This window comes from Lasioglossum baleicum, unplaced genomic scaffold (genome assembly GCF_051020765.1).
Source record: "Lasioglossum baleicum unplaced genomic scaffold, iyLasBale1 scaffold1614, whole genome shotgun sequence".
Lineage (NCBI taxonomy): Eukaryota > Metazoa > Arthropoda > Insecta > Hymenoptera > Halictidae > Lasioglossum > Lasioglossum baleicum.
In genome coordinates this window covers 1-24,548 of record NW_027470673.1, presented here as the reverse complement: position 1 = coordinate 24,548, position 24,548 = coordinate 1, and the positions used below count along the sequence as shown (strand labels likewise).

The 24,548-nt window shown below is 32.4% G+C and overlaps 2 protein-coding genes across 2 annotated transcripts; one reads left to right on the top strand and one right to left on the bottom strand.

Moving 5' to 3' along the window:
- The first annotated feature begins 7,378 nt into the window (after positions 1-7,378).
- LOC143220805 (ankyrin repeat and BTB/POZ domain-containing protein 2-like) lies at positions 7,379-18,582 on the top strand. The gene is given in 14 exon segments (XM_076446391.1): positions 7,379-8,094; positions 11,620-11,824; positions 12,213-12,458; positions 13,088-13,567; positions 14,398-14,728; positions 15,422-15,657; positions 15,736-15,938; positions 16,235-16,966; positions 17,079-17,347; positions 17,436-17,641; positions 17,732-17,930; positions 17,933-18,024; positions 18,100-18,282; positions 18,376-18,582. Coding segments are annotated over 14 exon segments (4,296 nt in total). The 5' UTR covers positions 7,379-7,387.
- A 3,161-nt stretch (positions 18,583-21,743) lies between these two features.
- LOC143220806 (syntaxin-12-like) lies at positions 21,744-23,564 on the bottom strand. Its single transcript, XM_076446392.1, has 5 exons — positions 23,338-23,564; positions 22,740-22,905; positions 22,531-22,649; positions 21,989-22,122; positions 21,744-21,919 (listed from the first exon to the last, which is right to left on the bottom strand). The coding sequence occupies exons 1-5, from the start codon at positions 23,562-23,564 to the stop codon at positions 21,744-21,746; spliced, it is 822 nt and encodes a 273-aa protein (XP_076302507.1).
- Between the last annotated feature and the right edge of the window lie 984 nt (positions 23,565-24,548).

Below are 24,548 nucleotides of genomic sequence, written 5' to 3'. Positions count from 1 at the left end.
ATAAATAACAACGTGGTCGATAAAAAGTTTTTATTTGCCGAGATACGATACAATCGATACGTAATATTGTACATTTGTTGGTTAGTTACGGTGGAGAATATTTAGAATATAATGTAATATATTAAGAATATTTATTTTAGTGGTTCTACGTTGACAGAGTAAGATTGAGTTAATTTTATTTTTTATTATTTAGAAATATGAATGCAGTGATTGATGTGTTAAATTATGGACATTATGCATATGATTAGTATCCTCTGAGTATAATCTGTTAAAAATTCTTCTGTGTAATTTAATATTAATAAATCTTGTGAAATTTAGTTTGGAAGTAGTACTTAATCCAACTAGTGGAATTGTTAGGAATTGTATGCCAAATGGATGGAAGCAAATAATAATTTAAGCTGTCCTTCTTGGTTTGTAATTTTTAAACATCTTTTGTGAAGGGTATAGTTATAGTATTATAGAATTATTTTCTATAAATTTAAAGAAATCATTTACAAGAGTAGAAAAACACTGTGAATTTCTTAGAATGTTTGATTACATAAGTAAAGGAAGGAATATCTTTTATTATCGCTATAAATAAAAATTAATGTATAGCTATTCTGTTCCATATGGAATTCTTCATAATTAAATAAATAAAAGTTAAAATGTTATTTAACAATAAAAAATGGGAACATGATTCCTAATGGCGCTGAAAAATTGTTAAGTAGAAACTGAAACAAATTACAACATTAAAATGTTGAATAAAATAACTAGTTTCATGAACTATTTACATAATGGCTTATGTAAAATACTCGTAAATCATAGGATTTAGATATGGTGATAGCATATTAATTTTATGTTGAATTTTATTCTTAACATCATTCATATTTAATAAAGAAATATTCAATATAGAATATATGTTAATGGAAATTTTGTTTATTTGGTAAATAAAATGTTTGAAATTTGTGACTTCCTTCTTGAGACACTATGTATTGTAGATTGTTTAATTCGAAGGTGACCTTAGCCCTCAGTTAGTGAATGAATGGATGAGTCACACTTAATTCTTAATTACTGAACGAGTGACTCAAACTTCAGATGAAACAGGAACACAGTAATGAATAACGCATTTAGAAAACCGCTGCCTTAGTTACATTATCAACTAGAACAACTCTTATGCCAACATTTGTGAAAAAAAGTACAGGGCTGTGTTAAAATTATAAAATTAAAAAAGTGATGAAAAAGTAAGAATTGTAACAATATTATAATATTTAATAACATCTTTTCTCACTTGTATCTACAATTTTTAATTCTTAATTACTTGTAATTTTATGAACAATTTATAAACTAAGAACTTTTTAATTCAACTATTCGCTAAAACAATTTATCTTTCGTCCAAACTAAACTATCTATCTTTCCATCTTCTTGAAAATTATAAAGTTGCGAAACTCTTTAACACTAGATTTACGAACGTTTTTAAATATCTATCTTTATGGAAACCCGTCAGATTTGCGGGTAAAGAAAACTACGTATACTACGTATTTTCTTAAAAAATAAGACCATAAGTTTAATTTAAAAACAATTACGATATTAACAAACTTAATATAAGTTGATTAAATCTATTAATATTGTATAATTGGAGTTACTCACTTGTCAAATTGACAGGTCCCGTAAATCTAGTGTTAATATCCTACTTCCTAGAATATATTACTTTTGTAGAGTGACCCATTTAATAAATACAAACCAAATAGAAAAAGTGGGATAGTTTCTGATACGAGTATTAGGTAAACATGACGCAACCGTAATTTTCGTTACAATTATAGTATACAATGCATTATCATGCCACTGGAGGAAGACATGGTTCGGTAATTAATTTAATATCCTCCGGAATGGTTGTCGCCCTTGACACCGGAGTTTCGCCAGATGAACACGAACAATATACGCCTTGAACTCTTCTTTGCAAAATCTTGCTTGCAGAGGGCGCGTTATGTTATACATGTAGATTAAAGACTTCCGTCGCTGGTTCTCTGCGTTCTTGGAAAGGGCATACCCACTGTGAAATAAAACCATCAGGGCAAATGTCCCGTTTGTTCATTCAAGACGAATTCAGAGAACCGATAATTCAGATAAATTTAATTGGCCTTTAATTAGCGGCTCATACGATATGGAGGAGAAAGATGGCGTTGTTTCAATGAGACGAAAGTGAATTTATGAATGAAGAGTTATACAGTTCTCTCGAAGGAATGTAACTGTGGAAAGAATGTAACTAAAAAAAGAAGATGAATCAAGATGGTTTTACGATTTCTTTTCTTTTAATATTCCTTTTTTTTTTAGTATTCTGCTTTTACTTTCTCTGCTTTAGGATTTTTGTTTGTTTAAACATAAAAAATCTAATCTACGTTTTCTGTGTATATTTCATTTCGGATTTTTATGTAAAATTAATCGAAATAATTATCTGATAAATAACAAATATTAAATTCAGTCATAGATTTCCAGTTAATCTTATTATATTTCATTTATAGAGTTCATCCACGAATTCTCAAAGAAATTATATCTTAAAGTTAACGTAATTTTATAAAATTCAAAAGATCGTGAAATATTTAAGTAATTTTTAATTAATAAACTTGACTCGCTAGAAGCTTGAAATTTATCCTGTTTAAAATTCATGCTTGAGAAAACGAGGCAGTAAAAACGTAAATGTTCCACGAATAAAAGGAACCATAATGGATTGCTGTCCAATTAAAAAATCGTCGTGCGAATCGATATACTGCCAGTGAAAAGGCAGTATCATGTACAATTTCCAAACACGGGATTAACGTTAACAGGGCTTAATAATAATACCATGTGCAGCCTGTGTTCTCGTACATGTAGAATGCAGTTCATAAAGGGGGGAAAAAACGAAGACCGGTTTGTCTAGGGAGTAAAATTACCTTATGACTTTCACGCGAATTTATCATGGGCGTATTTCAACGGGAACAACGCTATTCGTGATCAATTAGAACGTTTTATGATTCGTTTCATATCGAACTTTATCGTTTCTCCAACAATGTTAAATAATTATTTTCTTGCTCTTTTCACATTTAAATTGCAATCTCATTTTTGGAACAATTTTTCGAGATTAAAAATATAAGATAATATATAAGCCTTCGAGTCTTGTGATCATATTTTATCTAATTTAATACGTACTCTAAATGTTGAATATTTTGCATAGTTTTTCTTAGACAATTTATTGAACATTTTTCACGAGTATTTGCAGAAAGGATTATATCAGAAAATCCTTTTTGCCAAATAAAAATAGAGAAAACTCAAGGACTATGGTATTCTTTGATAACAGTATTTTCTATTAATTGTTAATTGCCTGCTTAATTGTCTGCCTTCCGCATTATACACTCTGCATCCTCGACAAATGATGCCTGGAAAACTCCTGAGAATCTTCCTTGCTATTGTAAAAGAGTACCGGAAACTGGTGACACTATCTACCTGCTTTCTTTAACTATTTTCTTCTCTACGCGACCTTTAAAATGCGAATGATACAACTTCGCGTATTTCAATTTATCAATGAACTATAAATATGAAATATCGCCTAATTATATATAGTTATAATATAATTCTTAAAAATTCCGAATTAATTTCTAATTAATGATTCGATAATAAAGAAATTAAAAGAATTAAATTTTATTAAATTGTGTTTGTCTTTTTAAACAAATTACAGTAACGTTTCATTTCAAAATGGTTAAAACTTCTGGTAATTATCTCAGTTGCTTAAGTTCCATTTAATTCTCTACTAAGTTTTACCAAATATATTTAAATATTCAAAATATCAATTAATTTTGGTTTCAAATATACTCGAATATTTGGTAAACTACTAGACTCGATTATTCAAAGAACCACGGTTCTCGTTAGAAATAAAGTGATAGAATTATTAAAGCCATTCGCTTTACATTCCTTTCCTCCGTCCACACACTTACACACACACACACACACACATGCACACGCAACAACTTCGTTTCCTAACCTGGCCGGTTAACAGTTTACGCCCTTCGATCGCGATAAATGAAGTTTTGCATAGAAAAGGGACTGGCCGGCCGCGATGAAAGGAACGAAAAAGAAAACGACGTGTTCAAGAATCGTCACGGGACGTGGCTAGGGTGATTCGAGTACACGGCCATAGGAAGTAGGATGGTCGCCGGAAACTCTCCCCTGAAACAAATGCAAGCTTGTATGTAACATGCGCTATATACGTATACACATATGCATGTATATGGTGGGGCTTCTAAAGATACTGTTCGTTTGCACTCTCCCGTTTCCTACGCTCTCTGTCCGGTGAAAAGAGCGTAACAGTTTACAAGTGGCAGCCAGCACTTAACCACGCTACAGAGCGGGACAAGAAACTGGCGACGCGTGCGTGATACGCCGATCGCGGATTAAAGTGGAACGCCGAGCGTTTTATCTCGTTCTATAACGAGTCCTATTACTATTGCCAATCTCTCGTAAATTCGTATCTTGTGTGTGTTCGTTTTCGTCCTCACCGTCACCGGTATTTTTCTTTATATATATACTTTATGAACGATCTTCGTGGCTTACGAGTGATTTAGAAGCAAGTGGATGGTATCGTTCGAAATGTAAAATAGTTTGGCATGAAATTTACTAATCAGTGTTACGATTGTTCTTCGATTATACTGTTGTACAGCTTGTCCGAAGTATACTGTGATCTGTAACTGTGAAAGAGGCACGAGTGAGAAGAAAGAGGGAATTAATTGTAGTGTAAAGTGATTTAATGTGAAATTGTTTATTAACCTACTTGTTACTGCTTCTATTACCCTTGTTCACTTATGATTCGCAATCTCGCCACGCTTTGATATTATCACGTTGTACGTGTTTCAAATAATTGCAGATCAAGTAAATAGATTGGATTGTTTAACGCGCAACGTAATTTTTAATCTAGAATTCTTTTTCTCGTTGTTTATACGTAATTACGTATTTAAGATCTCTTTTAAGATCGGGTCATTTATCCAGTCGATTGACAACAGATTCTTTTCCTGAAAAGTCATCTTAGTACTCGTTGCTGAACGTAAGTCCCGAAGTCTCACTTATCTGTAATTTCTTCTAGGGGACGATACAGATGACTGGGTAATTTTATGAAATAGCGTAATAAATCTTCGTGCAACCTCGCAGCCGAGGGATGTAGTGGAGGGATAGAATCGTCTGAAGTATAAAATGATCTTCATAATGCAATCAGCGGATGAATCCTGATAGGTTACTGAATGCTGGCAGAAATTGTAGATATTTCATTTGAAATCAATTTTCCGCAGAGCAGAGACCGGTGAAAGTCGCGAGCGTGAATGCACGTAATTGGTCTCTTGTATCCTATGTTTGGCGTCCTGTGCAAGTATTTCGTACAGTTTCTCATGAATTCTTGGATAACGAAATTTCTACCGGTCAGAAATGGACTGGCTTTGAGCGGGCTGGGATCGAATCTCTCACGAGTTCACGTTCTGTAACTATGGGAAAGTTTCTTGAGCCGTTGCAGATTTGAGACATTGGAATCGACTGTTCGATCGAGCGCATTCAAGGTATTTGGATACTTTGAGCGACATTCGAAAGGTTTCAACGTTGTTTGGTAACGGTCTGATACTTTAAACATTACACAAGACCTTTAAGCATTGTTTAATACTATAAACATTGTTCGAGTTCAAGTATTATATTAGTATTTCGAGCATTTCTTAAATATTCCAAATTTATTTAAATATCACGTTTGTTCCTTTTCTTGGAATTATTTCTTAATAGAATTATATTATCTGAAAATATTTCAAATGTATACAGAAATTATTCCGAATAAGCACTATCTAATAAGAAAACGCGTATCGTACCTTATTTAAAAAAAAGAGATCAAAAGCGCGATACTTTTGTTTGTATAATTTCATTATTACAAACACAGGATCCATAATTGGAAAAGATTCCTTAGTCAAAGCTGGCAACACGTTCTCTAAGTCGATTCGTATAATCGGTTTCCGTTCTTCCGTGTTACCATACCTAACCTACAAATGAACATAAAGTTAACTTCACTGCAAAGACAATTTGTATAATAGCATGAATTCCCTAATACAGAAGCCATACCGTGGTAACGCGCATAATCTTGTCGATATTAGCCAGCTCCGTTGACAAAAAGATAGAACACGAAAAGTAAACGCAGAAAAAAGGGAAAGAAAAAACGTTCTCACGCGATAATCGTCGAAGCTCCCGCTTTTGTGATACTGTTACGTGCAGAGCCCGGTCGAGCCTTAGGGTGGGGAGAGGAGGAGAGAAAGAGAGAGAGAGAGATGCAACGAAAGGAAAGTGATACAGGAGCCGTGCTCTATTCTCCGACATTGCGGTTCGTGGAGGAAGTGCACGCGTTTCACCTGCTGATCCCGTCGCTACGGACCATAGTGTTTTCAGTCGCGTGCCGGAACGGGGATGAGGCAAAAACCACGCGGAACAACGTCCACTACTCGCGGTGATTCCCCGCTTCTCCAACGCGATTTAGCTGATTACACATGAAACGTGCCAGTCCAGTACTAAAATAAATTTATCGGCAGCCGGTAGAACAAGGAACGAGATGAGACTTTATGTTGACTTCTTTTAACCATTTCAGTTGACGATTCACCAGCAAATCTAATCTTAGCTGGATCTTCTGCGACTTTGAATTTGGATTGCAGAAAATCCTAGCTATTCCTGATTTTAGTTGTTTGTATATGGGCTAGATGAGCTGCGTAAACATTACCAAATGTGTTTTATGTCGCTATAAAAGAATATTAAATTCTTGAATTAAAAAAATTGTAATATCATAACGATAAGAAACTCTGTTACCAAATTTAGGAAACACAAATGAGGATTTTACAAGTGTCTTCCATATATACAAGTATTGCTTTAAAGCGTTGAAGAATACATGTTTACACATGCAATTCAACCTGAAATAGTTAATGAAAATATTAGTGAAAGTTCTTAATGACACATCACTGATTCAGTGAACTCTTTGAATAATCTAACTTCGTACAATTTTCTGGTTCAAGTCTCTGAAAAATTGCCTATTTCCTCTCACTCGCTCTTTCTAAACAACCCAAGACACTCGAGGCTATTATGCTCGATTTTTCTCATACACGGACCACTGTTACCAGCAAATAATTCAGCCAACTCAACCTTGCTTTGCATTAAGGAAAATATTTCACCTCGATAAACGGAATTATTCTTCGAATAACCGAGAAAAAGCGGCCAGTGAGCGGATATCCTCCAAGATAGCAGCCAATGACCACTGTACTTGGAAATTCCCGTTTCCGCTCGCGAATCGCGCTGTTGGATCATCGTTAAACTTTTCCTCGACTGAACGGTTGACAAAAGCTTCCCCGCAAGATGCGCCCGTGCATCGAATGACATGCCATCGACAAAACGGAGGTTATGCAACGAGAAGGATTGCCGGTGTGTGATATGCCGTGAATTAACCGACTGCAAAATGCCGGGTAACCTGAAAGCTCCACCTCGCCGCGAAGGCGGGAACTTTATCCTGCGTCGCGCGTTGCATTTCACCAACAAATCTCCGTCGAAAGAATGGATAAACATGAGCAACGACGTGGTTCGCTCGGCGCGCGATCACGGAGATGGCGCTGCGGTAGACGATATTAGTTACAGGCCGGAAGTAGAGGGTCACACAGCGACGCCATTGACCGGCGGGAATATTAGAAAAGCAGATAAAGACGTGGCACACAAGACCGTGATATATTTCGGCGACACTAATCAGAGGCAGAACAGCAGGCTCGGTTACAAAGAGGCTTCGTCTCAGTTTAAAGCCAAAGACGAGTCGAAGATGATGGATCCGGAGAGGGAAGAGAAGCTGGAGGATTCGGAAGATGGGAGATCCGGTGAAAAGGGGCAAAACGAGAGGCAACGGTCAACGGTGGGCTCGGCGGAGAACGAGGACGTCAAGGTCACGCACGAAATCGTGGTGAACGTCAGCCCCAGCAGAGAGGACGTGCTGAGGATCGAGGAGGACGAGAGCCAGGTCGAGGATTATTGGTCCTTGCCGGGGGACAACAGCGGGTTCAAGGCAGACTGGAGCTTCGTTCAACAGTGGCGCCTGAGGGGGTAAATTAAGCGAGTGTTGCGTTTACCGTGACGATGAAAAATGAGCGTGTATCGTGGGGCCCGCGCATGGAATTCGCGTAACCACGCGGTGTGGCTCGGTCTTCGCGGTGCTTAACGGTTTTTGCGGAAACTTATAAGAGATTGCGGGAAATGGATTGTAAGGCTTGATGGACGACGCGTGGTTGGCGTGTCAGATTTGGTCCATTGGCTAAAATTTGAATTATTTAAGAAAGAATAGGTATTTTTATACGTTAATATCGATATTTATTAGGTGGTTATGGGGAATTTTAATTATTAATTTTATTAGGACTTTGAGCGAATGTTTAAGTTACGCTTAGAAATGATAATAACTTTATTTTTAGATTACAGGGGTAATATAATATATTAAATAATGTATATAGTATGATTTTATATGTGAAACTGAATAAAAAATATAGAACGGAGATTAAAAATAAGATACATTAATAAAAAGGTTGGTTTAGAGGAAATTAGATAAGAAAATCTTTTATATATAAGTTCTTTTAGCTCTAATAAGGTTATTATCACGGCGCATTTTTAATACAAGTGGACTGCGCAAATGAATTAGGAATTCCTGAATAAAGAAACGATTATCCAAAGTAGCGATGATTTAAAATTCCAAAAGTGATTCGCAATTCAGATTCGATACGAATCGAAATTTCTATAATTTACTTATCACGATTTTATGCTCGAGCCGCATGCTTGATTCTAAAAGAGTAAATTTCACCGGATATAATTGGGTAAACTTCAGCGAATTAAATGTTTACGAGTAGCTGTACTCCTTGGTCCGACTATCTGTAATTGCATTAATGCCGCGTTTCCACGGAAGAAGCGTATGCAGCGGAGTTCAAGTGAAAAGCAGGTGCGTTTGAGGGCTTGCACGTACAACGAATATTAATTTATATGGAGTGAGTCACGCGATTCAATCATATGGCTCCCGTCACTTTTCATACCAGAAAAAGTCGCTAAAGAAATTGAATTGTTTTAACAAACACTCGCTGTATACGCAAATTCATTTTTGCACGTGGAATGTTTATTCTGCAGCCTTTTTTGCTTCAATGGTGGAATATCACGGGCAGTGGTATAATCTAAAAGTTAAATAAGTGTAATTTCGATCAAATATTTTACCTTAGAATGGGCTAGTTTGCTTGATGATGAGTATTAGAAGGGGAGAAAAAGAACATTAAACCTGTAGATGGAAGCATACTGTCATTATATGACTCAAGCTTTCCTTTTCTTCTATGTTTTAGCATTATCAGTTGTAAAAAGCATAGTCTAGTGAAGACTATCTAGTTAATGTTACCAGCTTTGAGGAGTAGAGTTTGTTTAACACCATTCTCCTATAATATTAAGAAAGATTGGAATTAATTTTGAGGAAAATAGTTGCCACAATAAATAAAAGTTTCAAATATTTTTAACAAGAACATTAATCTTTTAGATCAATTAGCATCCGTGAAATTATAAAAAGTATAAAAGTATGTAGAGATATTCATTTTTGTGATATCAAAATTTGTGTATTAATGTACATATGTGTAATACAATATAATTCATTGCACAAAAATACCAATCATTCTTAAAAATGTGAAATTTGTACGTGTTGCAAACAAACCTTCAATACAAAATTGCATGTTCAAGTTATTTTCAAAACATTGCAAATAAAACTTAACAATCAATTTTCATACCTTACACCATTAACCCTTAACATATATCTATTTACTTATAGAAATTAATCAAACTCGATTTATCTTTCTCCTATATCACAGCTGCATCAACATTGTTTTATTTAACAATGTATAAAATTTCTTAGAATATTTCCATTAATCAAACCGCTTTTGGTTAATCTATTAACCTTTCATCCAGCTGGCTCACCAAGCAAAAGCCAAGAATTTAACCTTTTCCAACGATTTCAATTCCAACGTCAAACGATGCATGTAGGATAAAAATGCGCAAGCTCCGATGCGTCGCTTACGCAAAAACCGGCTCTTACGATTAATTACAGGCTGAAGAACATCGGCAAGCAGACGACCGTAGATTTTTGGAACGCGATACTTTTCTTTGGGTCCAGCGCAATCCGAATTTATTTCCATGCTTGGCCGTTCGCTCGAGGAGAAAGAATTCCAGGCTCGCGTACACTCTGTGTGACAAACAATTGCAGGAAACAAAGAAATCAGGATCGGGACCCGTGAAATCATACGAATCACGATTTATCCTCCACCATACTTATCGATTACGTGAATCTCTCGTTGGTTTCATACGGCGGACAACACTGTTTAATTTCTGCGCTGGAATCACGTTGGTCGCGTGCAATCATAGGTTATGTAACGCTGGGGGGATGTTAGAGATTTATATCGACTGCTATTATCGACCGCGCAACCTCGCGAACTAATTCTCCGTGGACAGAGGGCGCTTTTAACGAATCGATCAAAGAATAAAGTCTCTATTTCAACAAGCTTTCAAAATTATCGACGGTGTTAATTTATGTCACTGTCGATACATTATGTAAAAATAAAAATGTGAAATGTAAATTATCTAATTAAAATTTCGAGTACGACAAAGACGAGTACGAACGAATGATTAAATGATGTAAAGCACAGGTGCAGTAAGTATAGTGTAAGAGTTACTATACAGATAGTATAAATAAATTATTATATGTAGAAATTCCAGAACATTACAGCATTTTAAATGCCATATACTAACAAAAGAAATTTTATGTTAATTTCGATAAAATATGTCAATGAAATATATTCCAAAATTTATATATGTACCTAAAATGTATTTGGGTCGAAGTTATTTCACAGTGCTTATTTTATTTGAATATACGCTCTATCTTGTATTATAACTCTTCCCTTATTTACTTAGTGGTTAACAAATTTTTTCTTTTTGTTTTGCGTTTGAAAGTGTTTTTTTTTTTTCTAAAATTGTCTACATACGTTTTTCTAGCGGGGCCCCAAATACGTTCTACTCGCGCAATTAACAGATAATAATTGTACATTTTCAGGATAATTATTTAATCGTATAATTACTTTTTACTTTTTTCTATCTGTTAATTTATTTTGTGAGTAATGCAATTTTTCTAGTGGTTGACCATAAAATAATTAAACTATAAAAATACATCAGCAAGCAATTGATAACAAATAAGTATTTCTTTTCATTTAATATTTCTATTAAACAAACTACATTGTTTATAAGGTGATATTTATTTCATTTTTAATTTTTCTTTAGAAGAAAAGATTAATTTTTTTTTTTAAGAATGATATAACTACTGAATTAGCTATTAAATAATAGCTGTTAAATATCACTCAATGAAGGAAGAGAATTTATTTTAATAAAAAAAGACTCACTTTAAAGATTGTAAATGGTCTAAAATGTTTGTTTAATTCTTCAGAGTGTCATAAAAAATTTATTCATAATTTTAGAAGTAGATTAGTAATTTAGAATCTAGTAATTTAGAAGCTTAAATGTAATTCATTAAAAGTATTTAAGTTTTATAAAATAATTTTTTTCTAGACCGGCTGGTGGCAGTGGGCGTGAATTGTATTGTCCTCCATACTCAAAAGACTTCACGGAAAGTTCGCCTAAAAACGGTGTTCACAACATGGTTCACATGGTAGCGGAAAGGGATACGGATAGCGTTGCACCAACGCCAACGCCTCAGCATCCCCATCACTCTCAACACCATCATCTTAGTTTGCACGAAATTCGTGCGCTTCAGGTATATAAAAATTTCTTTTTGCCTTAACTACTTTCCACTCTATTAACAATTTGAATATTTTTCAGCTTGCAAATGCTTATCATAAGACATCGAAGACGATAGATATAAATATTTATAAATATTGTTAACTGCGCGTTAAAAGCTCGCGATAAAAAGGAAGGACATCATTGAATTATCTTATCCTAGAAATTAATGTTAATCGTTAAACTAGAATAGGATGATGAAATTCAATGTTTGACTTTCATTCTCGATATTTCGATCATCATACGGTTCTAAAGATACCACAATACTCCAACACTCTAGCCTTCTTCGTCATCCATCACCGTTTAGAAATACATTACGGTGATGTCCAAGAGCAAATGATATAAAGTACGAATATCTTTTGTAGAGGCGACCAGAATGTACCGGTAATAGTTCATCAGATGAGAATCGATCGTCCGGACACGCAAGCATGTCAGACACAGGTGGGCACACGAGTAGCAGTTCACCACCGCATCGTCACCATAGGGCACACAGTCCACAGCAACTAAACTCTGTACCAGAAGACGATCGTTTATCGGCCTCAGTTACCCAGAGAAATGGCAGGAATAGATCTGGACAGAACCGTAACAGACACAGAGCTACACCTGCCAAGGTGTGCTTTTTTAATAAGAATACTCGATTCAGGATTTCATTATTTTGCATGTTTTAATATGTTGCTTAATAATTCTATACAGTTGAGAATATTTTATTCTATCACCATGTTAATAAATTAAGAGTTGTACTTATGGGGTAAGTTGTTATAATTTGTTGAATGCCAATATCTCGGTAAAAAGGAAATATATACAATTTTTTTGCATTGATTTCGAGATAAGATAACACGTATACTTCTTTCTGGTGGTTCTTAAATGGTGAATATTTTTTTTTATTCACAAATTTCCTTGAATTTTTCTAATCGTTCTAAGAATTTGTGAATTTCGATTAAGGTTTCAAAGAGGTTTCCATTTCTCCATTATTACCAATTAATTTGTAAATAAAGAATATTTTAAAGTCAGGTAGTACATATCTTTTTATATGTATCGTTGCTTAGTTACTTAAGTAAAAAATCCGGATTCAAATAATATACTCTTCCATACCACTAAACCACCATCAAGAGGTTTTCCAGCATTTTCACTTCGTGCTAAAACAGAAATTCCCAACAAATTATATGCAATTTGCAACATTATATCTGCGAATACTACCTGCAATGATTTTTAACTTCTTCATCCAATAACTTCATTGTAGTTGCAGGTCCCTTGGTCAGGTTCTGGTCTAGAAGATATCAAACTAGCAATTCAGCAGCTCACCATGCGTTCCCATAAATCATCTTCCACCTATTCTTCCTTGAGCGGCTCCGAGAGCTCAGAACCAGCTGTAAGGAGGCTGATGAGACACTCTAGTTTAGAAACCATAAATACCAATGTAACTAATGCTGATGAGTTCGTCTGGGTAGACTCTCACAACCGACTAGTGGAGTTACAGCAATTACCATGGACGCACCACGACGTCCTCCGTGTGTTGCAAAATGGTCGCACTAGGGAGCACATGGAGCAGGTCTCTATGGAGACGATACCACGTCTCTCTTACCTGCTGCAGCGAGCTCTGGTCAGAATCGGTCGAGAAACACAGAGACTTGCTAAACCTGTTGGTCTATGCAGTAAGCACGAAGTGTACAGTGCGTTCAAAATCGTGCTCTGCCCGGCCTTGGCAGACTCTTGTACCAAGGTATGTGGAATAGAGAACGAGATTTTGTTGATATGCTCATTAATCTATTACTCGATGAGCACAAATAAATTAATCATTTTCATTGCTAATGTTCTTAACATAATAATTTATTCACATAGGTATCGTTATTTCTTAACACACCCTCACTGAAGATAAAGAAGCACGTTATATTCTATTTACATTTTTATGGTCTATGATTGATCTAGATATTAGTTTTTCTTTATAAATTTGTAACTTGATAACTAATGGAGTTCACAAGCTTTAAACTACCGAAGACCATTGAGAAATCATAATTTTATCTGTCAAGTTGTGAAAGATTTCTTTCATTTTATTATACCTTTCAAAACTCACATAGGCATAAAATTGGCTATAAGATAAGTGTTCGAATTGGAGTTTAAAAAGGTGAAAATCTACCACTCCTCGAGCTTTGCGTAACGAATGGAATTCTTTAATTGATAAGAAGATAGGAATTTAGAAGATAAGAATCGATTAATTTCTTTATGTTTTTGTTTTGAACATGTCTTACTTTTAGTGGGAATTATTTAAAAGGTAATTACATAATAATATAAAAATAAATAATGATATAAAGATTGATAAAGATAAATCTAATCTACAGTGAATAGACGATGTATACAATATTATTTGAGGAATGTAATCAATCGATAAAACAGAATTATATATATTAGACAAGTATTTATCATCTTAGAATAATATTCTAGATCCTAAGAATATAATGGAGGGGATTATTCTTTAACGACTTTGAACGACAAAGAAATGATCGTTAATAATGATTTATTACAAACATTTATTGACCTATTTTTTTTTTATAGGCGTGTTTGCGTGCTGCAGCGATGTTCGCCGTATCTGGCGATCAGCTAAAGCAATCGAAAGCATCTCGATCCGGACTACAACTACCAGTGGGGCGATTTCTTCGCTGGATGTCTGATGTACGACTAGGAAGAATGATACACGAGTACGCAGCCATATATTTGACCGCTGGAATCGAAAATCTGTTGGAAGAAATATTGTTACAGTGTATACCAACTGATTCGCATACAACGCTGACTGCAACCATGTTGGAACATGCTATTGCAAATAGTGGAGATTTATGGGGTCTTCTTCAACCATACGCGCATCTGAATGCTGGCCGTACAGCATCAGGTAAATATAATAGCATAGTGTTACAAAATTTGAGATATCAATATTAATATTGAAAAAATTCATTAAACTATCTTAAACAAAATGTTAAAACTAGTGTACAAATTTCTGGAAAATTACAAAATCTTTATCTGAATTATTCACTCTTTGCAACCGTTATAACTAATTCCACGAATATGATGAGTCAACCAAGACAATCATTTCTAGGAGAATATCCGCTTTCGAAACCGATAATAAGTAAGATGTAATGTAAATGCAGAAAAAATAAATTAACGAGACAGCCGAATGGTATTATGTAGGGATTTAAGACCAGTTTAGTCGGAACATAGGACAATTCTATCATTTTTGGAAAATCCTTGAGTTTAGAATAAATCCTTACCCTATTGAAAGTAGAAATAACGAAATTCTAAAGTTTCCGAGCAATAAACCTTTATACCTACTACGCAGTTATATTTCCTTTCATTAGGGACATGCAATAAAATTAAATCGCCAAAACTTAATCCTGAATACCTCTTTGTCACATGAATACCTCTTTGTCCTGAACTTTCTGCTCAGGCCATTATAATACTGTTCTATGGTTTAAATTATACAGCCACGACGATAACCCATTGCAATAAAAATTTATGTTTTATTTTATAATACGTTTTTATAACGTTAACATTCGTACGATCATAAGATTATTTCTGATGTTTATAGGTGCTCTTGCTATGCCTCGTTGGGCCAGTGTCAGTTCTTTGAATTCCTCCTCGTCGTCCCGTAGCGGGAGAGATGCAGCGGGGCCCGCATTAGAACCTTCGCTCCTAACTACCTGCGTAGGGTCAATGTCGGAACTAATAGATCTAATCTCGAAAGTAGCCCAAGCAGGACGTTCAACTATACCTTTGACAACCAAGGCATTGAATGCCCTCTTTTATTACATGAGATGTTCGCAGGTTTGCCCGTTTAATTTTTACCTTTACACCTTTGTCTTTACTCCTTTTGTGTTAACTGACGAAACTATATTTATACAGTTAGAACACGGTGAACGAGGTTCTGGAATACAAGAGCTTGCATACGAACGGGCGTATGTCGTACTTCCCCCATTGGTCGAATGGCTCAGAGTTGCAACTGCTCATGCAGAACACAGGCACGGACTAGTCGTAGATCAAGATGACATTAATCAAGCTGCGAGATTGCTATTGCCTGGCGTAGATTGTCCCGTCCGGCCGATATGGTAACAGATATTAGAAAAAGCTAGGATACCCTATAAAGAAATGTCTCACGGTGTAATGCTCATTTTTTAATGAGGTTTTATATGATCATAAAAAGACAAATATTAAACAGAATTCAACTATACCAAGAGACAAATTTATTCCACTAGATTGCCTTTTTATCATAAAGATTGATAATTTAACCTTTAAGTTTAACGCTAACCGAGTTTATTTCATCCTGGATTTTTATTTTCTATTCTTATTTATTCGTCTGTTATCTCCTATGTTTCAAACATTTTCTATTTTCCTTCTTTCACAGTTTCGAGGAAGTTTCAGTATGCTCGAAACGTATTGATGACTCCGAATATGTTCGCCTTTTAACTATGGATATGGCTTTCAAGATGTTAACAAGCGGACGTGCAGATTTAATAGCTCAAGCTATGTCTCTTTTACCGTCAACAAAAATCAACACTGTGAACGATAATGGCTTTACCGCTTTAATGGTAGCGTGTATAAATAGCGATGAAACCGCTGTTCTAGCGTTGTTAGACGCTGGTGCCGATTTGAATATCGAAAGTCCACCACCACCTACTGGACAATCAGCAAATACACCTTCTAAAATCCCAGTGACTCCAAATGTATCAAATGTCAGAAGCCCAATCGTGTCATCCGTTATGACACCGGGAAAAAATGTGCAGTCTCCAAATTCATCTTCAAGTTCACCGTGCGCATCTAATAACATTTTTAACAGCACGTGTTGTAATCAAACTGGATTCAATGCAGAAACGCAACATTGGACTGCATTAACATACACAGCTTTATTAGGACATTGTAATATTGCCAGAATACTGTTAGAACGGGGTGCAGCCGTTGAAGGTGGTGCTAAACTGAGCGAAGATAAATCCACAGTTACACCATTGCAAGCAGCTACAGCATCTGGCAATTATGAAATGGTAGCACTGCTTTTGGCTCATGGCGCTCAACCTTTCTTATCAACTTTGATAAAGGATTCATTTTCGTATTCTGGTTCTGCGCAGCGTGGTTGTTATAGGCGAGTAAAATATATCTGCGTATTCGAATTAAAATCTTATTTCTATAATCAGTAGTTTAATTTTTTTTGGTTAAAAGAAATGTAACTGTAACAGTATATTCTCATCTTACAGTGCAATATCAGTGGCAACAGCTCATGGACAAAAGAGTTGCCTTCATCAATTGCTATCACATCCATTAAACTTTTCCGCTAAACGCGGAGAAAAAGAAGTATTATCATTAGAAGAAATTTTAGCGGAAGGTAGTGCTGGAAATAGTCCACAACAACAGACTGTAGATGGAAGAGGAAATAGAAGAGAAGGGAAAGAGCCAGTTTTCAATAAGGTTCAGACTAAAGCTTTACAAGAAGCAATGTATCATAGCGCTGAAAGCAATCACTTAGGTAAGTTGGATTTCAAAATGACCAAATTAGAAAAATATTCTTAAATATGTTTTGTTCACAAAGTTTTATACAAATGTGAATTTTATAGATATCACGATGGAACTTCGTGGGTTAAAAGTGAGTTGGACATTACATTGCTGGATGCATAGTCTTGCAACAGCTCACGAAATGAGATTGGACTCAATAATAGACCAATTGCTTCAAGATTTCCTACAAGTGTGTCCAGATGATTATTCGACGCAATTTGTACAAGAATGTCTTCCTTTGTTATTCAATATTTTTAGGTACAGTAAGGTATGTTACACTCAAAACTTGCTTTTAATTATTTAAAAATAAATAAGTAAAAATACTTTTTACACCTTTCGGATTGTATTTTGATTGTAGAAAGAAGGCACAACGCTTCTCCTTGCGGATATTTTTTGTACATGCTTTGGATGGGAACCAATAAAACCTATTCGAGATACAACGCTTTCTAGTGGATCCAGAATAGATCCCAAATTTGTAAATAATCCAGAATTAAGCGATGTACAATTCAGAGTAGAAGGCAGAGTTTTCTATGGTCATAAGATTGTTTTGGTCACATCATCCCGAGATTTAGGAATATGTTAAGTTCAAAATTATGTGAGGGAAATCCTCCTATTGTACAAATCAACGACATTCGGTATCATATCTTCCAGGTATATAATATTAAAAGAAAAATTGAATAATCTTAACATTTTTACTTAAAACATAAACCGTGTTTTAATATGCAGATGGTTATGGAGTTTCTATATCACGGTGGTTGTGCTACATTAGAAGTTAATCAAAGTGACGTCTTGGAATTAATGGCTGCCGCGAATTTTTTCCAATTGGATGGTTTACTTAGGTATTGTGAGGCACAGTGTTCCTCCATGGTTGATCTTGATAATATTGTTTCTATGTACATTCATGCAAAGGTATTTCATCTAGATATTATATATATATGTATTGCAGACCTTTCTAATAAGAAATACAAATTATATAATGATTTATCAATTAATAATTTTCAGGTTTATAATGCCACGCAACTTTTAGAATACTGTCAAGGATTTTTACTACAAAATATGGTCGCTTTACTAACTTACGATGACTCAGTTAAACGTTTATTATTTGCCAAGAAATTGCCTAATCATGACGTTCTCGCAGGCCTTCTTCTCACTTTACAAGCGAGAATAAAAGCTAGACGATCTCAACAACAAAATAAGATAAAAGCTTAAAAATTCAGTATCATCAAGTATGATGTTCATACTAGCATTATCCTTATTTTATTTTTGTTTTCGTCAATTGTAATTATCAATATATTCACGTTTATTTAAATAACATCGGTTATCAAGAATAAGATAACACATAAATGAATTAAGACTGAATGTTTCATGATTTGACTTTAACTCTTTTCTATCAGATATTTAAATATAAATTTTCAATAATTCGTATCAGGGTTAAAAATCATTTTTACATTCTGTTCCAGGTAGAACATTAGTAGAAGAAAAACATATGCTTCTGCTATGCATCTATTTTATTTTTGTTGTATAGTGTTCCTTGTTTAAGTATTTTTTTGTAAATTACGTACTATAAATGTATATTAGGTACTTTTCGAACGATACAAATTACGCTGTTATATATAAATCTCATACGTATATAGTAATTAAGAAATTTAGTTCTTAGAACGTAATTTGTCCAAAACAAATTTTTAAATCGTGTAAATATAAAATTAACTATCATAAAGTATAGAGTATAGTGTATGTTATGACATAAGTTTTTAGTGATTTAAACATTATATATATATATAAAATGAAATATATGTTTTGTATATATAAAGCAGGCTGAACAATATAAGCGCGACAAAGAAACGGTAGTGCGAAATATTAAATGTTATTTCATGTATTGATAATACAATATATTTTGTACATCTCAATTGCAATAAATTATAAATATTGTGATAATGAAAATATTAAACAACAATTATTTCACTTCTTAAAGCTTAATAAAATTGTTTATATTTTTTTATCACATTTTTGTTTACATGTAATTGCTAAACATTATGATTTCTATCACAATGATACTTGCAGAATATTACTAGAAAATATAAAACATCAAGACAGAAACTGATGCAAAGTAAAACTATACACAGTATTCAATAAGTGTTAAAGTCTTTTCAATAATATATTACTCTCATTTTACTATCTATGTCCCAATAAGTTAAAATTTCTGTTTTTTAATAAAATGTTACAAACAATGCAATACATTTCTAAAAGAGAAAGAGGGATAGAACATAATTTGATTTCTTAATAATAACGATACATCGCAAAGTTCGTTATTGCAATAAAACTGTTGTCATTCGCATACATGTTAACAATGTAACAATGTTAGTATTATATATAATGCAATTTATTTTGAATGTCAGTGGTTAGTTGTATATACAATATTCAAGATATAATCTTAATGATAATGTAATCACTGGACTTTTAGATTTTGGAATGCCTAGTAATCATATAAGAGTCAAATGGATCCACTGAAAACGGCTGTCTCAATCTTGCGATAATTTGTGTTATATATCTTTTGCACTATTAATGCTGCAAGCTTCAGCGGGAGTACATACAATCCGTAATAAACAATATTATAATTCTATTAAGAAATTATTATAAAATGTATTATATTCACAATTTATACAATTTAATTATGTTTGTTAGATCAGGGATATCGTATTTTTATCACTTTTTCTATATCCATTTAAGTTTTTGTTCTAATAAATTATTATGTAGGTGATAAAAACTTCAGTAACATACAGTTTCTTGTAAAAAAATGTAAAGTAGAAAAAGTTGCAAAAAAATTATCAGTAGGCATTTGTTACACAATATGACACAAATCGCAAAATACGATATGTATTCTTTAATATTTTCTTAGTACCTGTATTTGTATATAAAAAAAAGAATCGAGCACATAAAAATATATAAATTATTGTTTTTTTTTAACATCTCTTTGAATTATCTGATTTGTAAAAGAGCTGTATGTATATCTAAATATGTATATTAGTATTAATTTATATACAACTTCATATATATGAGAAAGAAGGAAAAACGATAAAGAACAATATTTGCGTATAGCCATGTTTCATTTCCAGTTTGCACAGATTTGTATTTCTAAAATAAAATAGGGGAACGACTTAGTATGTAATATTATTTTACAACATTAACATTTATGTGCTTTATTTATTTAATAATAAGAAATTAATCTTTTATTTCAAAGTAATAACATGTAAACGACAAATTAGTAAAAAAGTATCTAATCTGCACGATATAATTTCAACTAGTCACTTTCCATTACACTCGATTAATTGTTAAAAATTGAACAAAAAAAAAAGAAATGTCGATAATAAAATATATACAACAAGAAATTGCAAGTTCAATCAAAAAAACAAATTATTCATCGGTCATAATTATTAAAAAATTCGAAAAAATTTAGTTTATTTATGTATTGTTTATACTAATCTTTTAATATGGATGAATTTAATGCCACGTTGCTTGTTTTATATATTTCTAAAATAAATTTATATTCCTTTACGATCACTTCATGCATTTATTCGTAATTTTTTAACACCAATATAGTGAGATAATAAGTAAAGTATTTTTTTTTAATAAATTTTCTATGATAAATAAATTAATCAATAATTTTACTATTTATAGTAATTAATTGTTTAATAATGATAAATATTAAACTATCATAGAGTATAGTATAATCGATCAGTAGAATACATAACTTTAATATGAATTTTTAACAAAGATACGTTGCTATAAAATTTGAAGCTATAATATAACGTTAACACTTTGCTTAAACACTTGTTGTATTTATAATGCTGTACAATTTATTGAAAAAATAACATATAATATAATCAAATGATTTATCAAATTTTTTTTTAAATAATAGCTTAAAAGTAAAACAAAAGTTATAACGATTGCTTTGCATTATTATTATATTCAAATTTATACTAATCCTCTCGCAAAATGAAAGAAAAATTTGTTTCTTCCATTATTAGAAGCCTGCTGTATACTATAATGCAGATATTTGATAGCTTTGTTACACATTGCTCCAGTTTGAACTATTTTAATTCAAATTGCTTCAAAATAAAAATAAGAAACAAATGTGCAATGAGAACAGTGTAATGTGTTTTACAAATTCGAACGCAAACAAGCATAATACGCTTGAATTATGTTAATCAATTTATAAATGAATATAAAATAAGTCTATCCTCTCCCCATATTGCATGTCTGATATATAAACTGGCAATTTATATTTTTCCACAATATTAGTTCTATGATCAGTAAGATAGATTGAGACAACCATTTTCATATGCTCACAGTATCTACGGTTATTAGGAGCGCTAACTTAATTTAGTGACTAGAACAATAATTAATATAACAACGACTATGATTGCGAGTAACAATAAGATAAAAACTTTTCGTCGATATTTACTTTGGTAATTAGTTCCCTTGATTAATTCTTGTGCGCCCAACTCAACATTTTCGTGAACATTTTCTATATGGTTGTCTACTGTATCTGTAACCAAAAAGGATTATAAGAAATTTCAAAACAATATGTTTATAGAAATAAAGCAGAATCGCTTACTAATCGTCTCTCCTTGCTGATATACGAATATTGCCAATTGACGCATTATTTGGTTTACGTCTAAAATATCACCTTCGATTTGCATTATCTTCTCTTCTCTGTCTAATAGTAAGCCTCTTTCCTGTTCAAGATTCCTAGGCATGTCAAGAGAGAAACAATTACATCTAAACCACGTTTTTACAATTATATGGTAATATCATTTTATGACCATGTATTAATATGCATTGAAACAAACTTACCATCTATTTAAGTATATTTTCTAATGTTTCTATATTAATAATAGATGTTGCAATTATATAATCTTTTCAGTGAAATATTACATTCAAGTTATTTCGATATTTGTATTATAAAATCCCCAAATTGTGTTTTTTATAAAAATCATGAAAAAAGCCTATTTAAATTTTGATTTTTTTAATATGGTTTATAATGTTTGCCATTGCTTGTATGCAAACTGTGAGATACAATCAAACTTTCTTCACTATTGGCATGTGTAATATAGATATGTATATTTATAAAAAATAATAAATAGTGTACTTTCAAACCTTTGTATTTGTCTGTATTCATCTTCTTGAGCTTGAAGTAAACGTTCAACATTTTCTCCATCAGGATCTTCTATACTAGTTATAAGCAAAATATGTTTCTTCATTTTTTCTGCAATTGACTAAAAATATCATAATAAAACAATTAACAAACCAAAGAAAGTAATATAACAAATAATTGACTGAAATACAGTCATTAAAGTATCTTGTACCTTCTGCATATCTGAATATGCTTGTAAAGCATCTTTAAAATCAGTGGTGAGTTTTTCAATTTGTAACTTCAATTTTTTATCACCTCGCCTCATTAGCACTGTCAGTCTTGCAATGTCTTTGCTTGTTTGTGTTACTACTTGATTTGTGCTTAACTGCGTAACATGCCTTATAAAAAATAAGTACATATAAAATACAAATATAATGTAAACTACATGCAAAATAAAAGAAATGTAATACAAAAAGCAAATAATTTACAATTATATAACATTCATTAAAATAAATAAAAAATGTACTATTGCTTTGAGTTCAGAAATTAATCTACAAATTGTTTGCATATCAATGAAAAATATAAAATAACTATAAAATAATTTAACATAAATCGGGAACTTTTAAATACTCATAATTCTTTTTTGTATAGATATAATATTTGCATTGCCATAAAAAGTAGAAAAATAAAAAGATAAAACATCTTTCCTAAAAAAGTTAGATAAAGCTTCATTTGAAATAAATCTACATCTTATTAATGAGTAATATATAATCTTAAGTTATTTGACCTTCATTTTAGATTGCCTCCCATATTGTAATACAATTACTTACACCTCATCTCTTAGACCCTGATTATCTTTATTGGTTCCAATATTTTTATATGCACGTTCAAGTGTCCTCCAACTTGTATTAATTGTATATATGTTAGTGGTAATATTTTCACTGAGACTATAAAGTTCAGTAGGACTAAATCCTACATCAGGTACATCTGTCCGTTGATCCATGGACCCATATGTTTGAGAACTGTGAGCCATTCTAAAAATAAATATATGTTTCATTATAACCTTCTTTATTTATGAAAAACTAGATTTAAAATATTTAATAATAACGAAGAAATACATTTAAGATATATATCCAATAATTTTTTCACGTGTAGTTATATATTTTCAAATATAAATATATAAAGAAATCATAAAACCTTTATGGTACATTTATAAGTAACATTGATATATTATATTTTTACATATATGAATCATTAGACTTCAATAATATATGAAGTTGTATTAAAATTTGTATCTACTGTAATTCATTTAAATTAACACTATTTAGACTTTTATATTTTCTGTCAACAATAATATTGATAATAAATGAAAAATTTATTGAACTTTTCAAAATACGACGTAGATATTAAATAAATATTTTTAAACCCATTAAAAATGGTATGTTAATTAGAGGTAATTTTGTGTAATGTTATACAAATGATATGCTAAATCAAAACTTTTATCAATATATTAAGACCATTGTCGTCTTCGTGTATGTAGCTGTATAGTATTCGGGATCTAATGGTATATGATGAATACATATACGAAAAAGCTAAATTAATGCGAGATAAAAATGTATAAATGAATATAAATATCAAGAACTACATAACAAACCTGAAATATTTTATCACAAATGTTCTTAATATCTAAATATAAATTGTTTTATTAATTCACATTTAAAAATTAAGAGAACTATTTTTATGTATCGAATCTTAGAAACTGACAGTTGCCTAAATGATCTAATCCACCGCCCATGTGACAATAGTCTCTTTGTATTCAGAACCGTGTATTTCATAAATTCCTATATTACCGACATTTCATATTTTTTGAGTTCTGATTTAGTATTTGGAAATAAGTATTTTGATTAACGTATAATCAAGACATAATTATTTTCTTGTATTAAATGATTAATAACACAATGTATATTATACGCATTTCAATCTACATTATAATATAAGAGCAATTAAATATAGTCTAACGTGTCTATAGCACCGTCGATAC